At 46.2% G+C, this 2473-nt stretch overlaps 1 protein-coding gene across 1 annotated transcript; it reads right to left on the bottom strand.

Moving 5' to 3' along the window:
• Window positions 1-563: 563 nt before the first annotated feature.
• LOC125944920 (uncharacterized) lies at window positions 564-1541 on the bottom strand. The gene is made up of 2 exons (XM_049666340.1): window positions 1242-1541; window positions 564-1152 (listed from the first exon to the last, which is right to left on the bottom strand). The coding sequence occupies exons 1-2, from the start codon at window positions 1348-1350 to the stop codon at window positions 827-829; spliced, it is 435 nt and encodes a 144-aa protein (XP_049522297.1). The 5' UTR covers window positions 1351-1541; the 3' UTR covers window positions 564-826.
• Between the last annotated feature and the right edge of the window lie 932 nt (window positions 1542-2473).

Raw genomic sequence — 2473 nt, 5'->3', positions numbered from 1 at the left:
ACGATAGCGGCGAACACAGTCGGCAATCGTCGAAAATCTGATCAGCGGCGAAAAGCGTCGGCTTTTATACCTGAGTCATCGAAGGTTCCAGATTAATCCCTGATGCCCGCGTGTCTTCCAGAAAGTTCTAGACAATTCGCGTCGCTCATACAATCGGATTACATGGGCGTCGGTGACCACAGACGACGGATAGAAGCATTGATAACGTCCGAGAAGCTTCCAATGCAGTCCTGCGCGGAGCGATAACGTTTAACATTTGTCAGCCGGTGTTGAAAGCGGCCACCGGTGAAAGATAAACATGTGTACGTGTCAATATTATAATTGAAATATTAAGGAAAGCTAGACGACACAACAATTAAAGGCACAAAAGAGCAATATATGATAAATGAAAAATAACAATTTATATCAATGAAAAGGTGTGATGAAATAAATAAAATGAATATTATAATTGAAATATTAAGGAAAGACTAGACGACACAACAACTAAAGGCACAAAAGAGCAATATATGATAAATGAAAAATAACAATTTATATCAATGAAAGGTGTGATGAAATAAATAAAATACACGGCTATACAAATATAGTGGACTCATTGGCATTAAGATGAAATCTGAACCATTTGCTAATTTACGATGCACTTTAAAATTCTTTTTTAGGCTCCAAGCGCGTGGCTACAAAAGATCACGGAAAAACAGTTTTTAAACGATGTAGAATATATAGCTTGAACGCTCAGCCATGCGAAAGCATTATTTTGAATTAAGTCAAATTACCATGCATGGAAGTGTTTCAAAAGTTTTCTCACTCTTCAAAGTCGCAGGTCTTCCGGTCACTGCCAGTCATAGTTATGTTGCTTCGTTGCCCTGTACTTCTCCAGAGCTCTCCACTTATTTTCGATCTGAGTAAAGGCCATATTACAATTAAATCGTTCATTGATTGCTTTAGTCAACATCTCCCACACCTCCCGTTTTGATTTTTTCCGGTTTCTGATGTCGGATTGATATTTTTTAAAAAGCTCAATAAGAAATAAAACTCTGGCCTCAGGCCACAGCTCTTCTGCCCTCTCCTTCGAGGGACCCGGGACCGGTGCTGGAGCGACCGGGTCCGGGACTGCAGCTTCTGTCGCCTCACTCACTACACGAACTGCCACGCCGTCTGCAACAGCAAAACCACGCTGCGCTAAGATTGAGAAGCTACACGAAAAACAATTTCGCAATCGTGAGAGGAATAGCTTATAACTGTACCTGCGGTGATGTAGAGCGGGAGGCCGTTTTCAATGATGGGAAATCCATCACCATCCAAGGCCTGGAAGATCTCCGTCTCTTCACCTCCGATGAGCACCCGTTGAGACATCCTGCAACATACGGAGCGAAGTGAGCAATTAATCGGAAGCTGCGACTGCGACTTTTTCGCTAGTTGTAGAAAAAAAGAGGAGGATACCACCACGTAAACGTTAGATACAGGAAGAAATACCACCACAGAAACCGCAAAAGGCGCCGCAACGTAGAAGAAGCGCCTATAGCTGCAACCTGCGAGAAACAAATCACATGTATATACACAGGACGCCCCGAAAACGGAAGTAGTAGTAGTAGTAAGTGGCTTTTAAATGAGGGTGAAGATAAAGGTGCCCCCGCAGGGGCGTCTGCGTCAGCAGGCGTTTGGTGTGTTGCGACACCACGGACCCGAGCACACGAGGGTTGGACCCTCCCACGTTTAACCGTGCGTGGAGCCGTGTCCGGGGAAAAGGGGATCCTGGGGGTTGAGCCGATGCTGAGTGCTTGGACCTTTATGGCCCCTCGGCGGAGGCAACACGCCCCTTTGGCCTCGGCTTCACGTAGACGGCACTCCCGGACTGACCCATCCGGGAGAAATCGGTAGTTGCCTTTTCCTATCCTCCTCTCCAACCTTCGTCTTTCTCTCTTACCTTTAATCTTTCCTGTCTTCTCCTCTCTTCTATATTCCTTCCGATCTTCTTGGCAGCGAGGGTTAACCCTGTGTGAGTAGCCTGCCTAGGTTATTTCATATTCGGTTATAGTGGTGACGTACAGCTGGTGTCTGCAGGGCCTATGTTTACAGGCACTGCAGCGTCCCCTAGTAGGACTCCATGGTGGGTGGCTGGCGTTTCTGCCGAAACATGAATATTTTATGGCTAATTCTTTTCCCGCGCTTTCTGATCGCCCCCAAAAGAGGGGGCGCACCGAAGAAGTTTTAAATTTTTTGGCTGACAAGCTGAAAACTTTCCACGCTACCACGTGGTACACAGTGAGAAAACTGAAAAGACCGTGAGAGTGATCTCACCCTTTATCGTTGCAAAGACTCTGACAGAGACTATAGGACCAGGTTACAAGGCGACGAGGATGGCCAGCGGTGACCTCCTCCTGGAACTCCGCGATAAGAAACAACATGATAAACTACAGAATCTAGTGTCGTTTGGAGACTTTCCTGTGACTGTGACCCTGCAGCGCACAATGAACAC

This window comes from Dermacentor silvarum, chromosome 4 (genome assembly GCF_013339745.2).
Source record: "Dermacentor silvarum isolate Dsil-2018 chromosome 4, BIME_Dsil_1.4, whole genome shotgun sequence".
Taxonomy (NCBI): Eukaryota; Metazoa; Arthropoda; class Arachnida; order Ixodida; family Ixodidae; genus Dermacentor; species Dermacentor silvarum.
This window is presented reverse-complemented; position numbering and strand designations above follow the sequence as displayed.

Coding starts and splice junctions, on each gene's coding strand:
- LOC125944920 (XM_049666340.1), bottom strand. CDS start 1,350: ATGTCTCAACGGGTGCTCATCGGAGGTGAAGAGACGGAGATCTTCCAG. Junction 1,153..1,241: donor CCCGCTCTACATCACCGCAG/GTACAGTTATAA, acceptor TTGCTGTTGCAG/ACGGCGTGGCAGTTCGTGTA.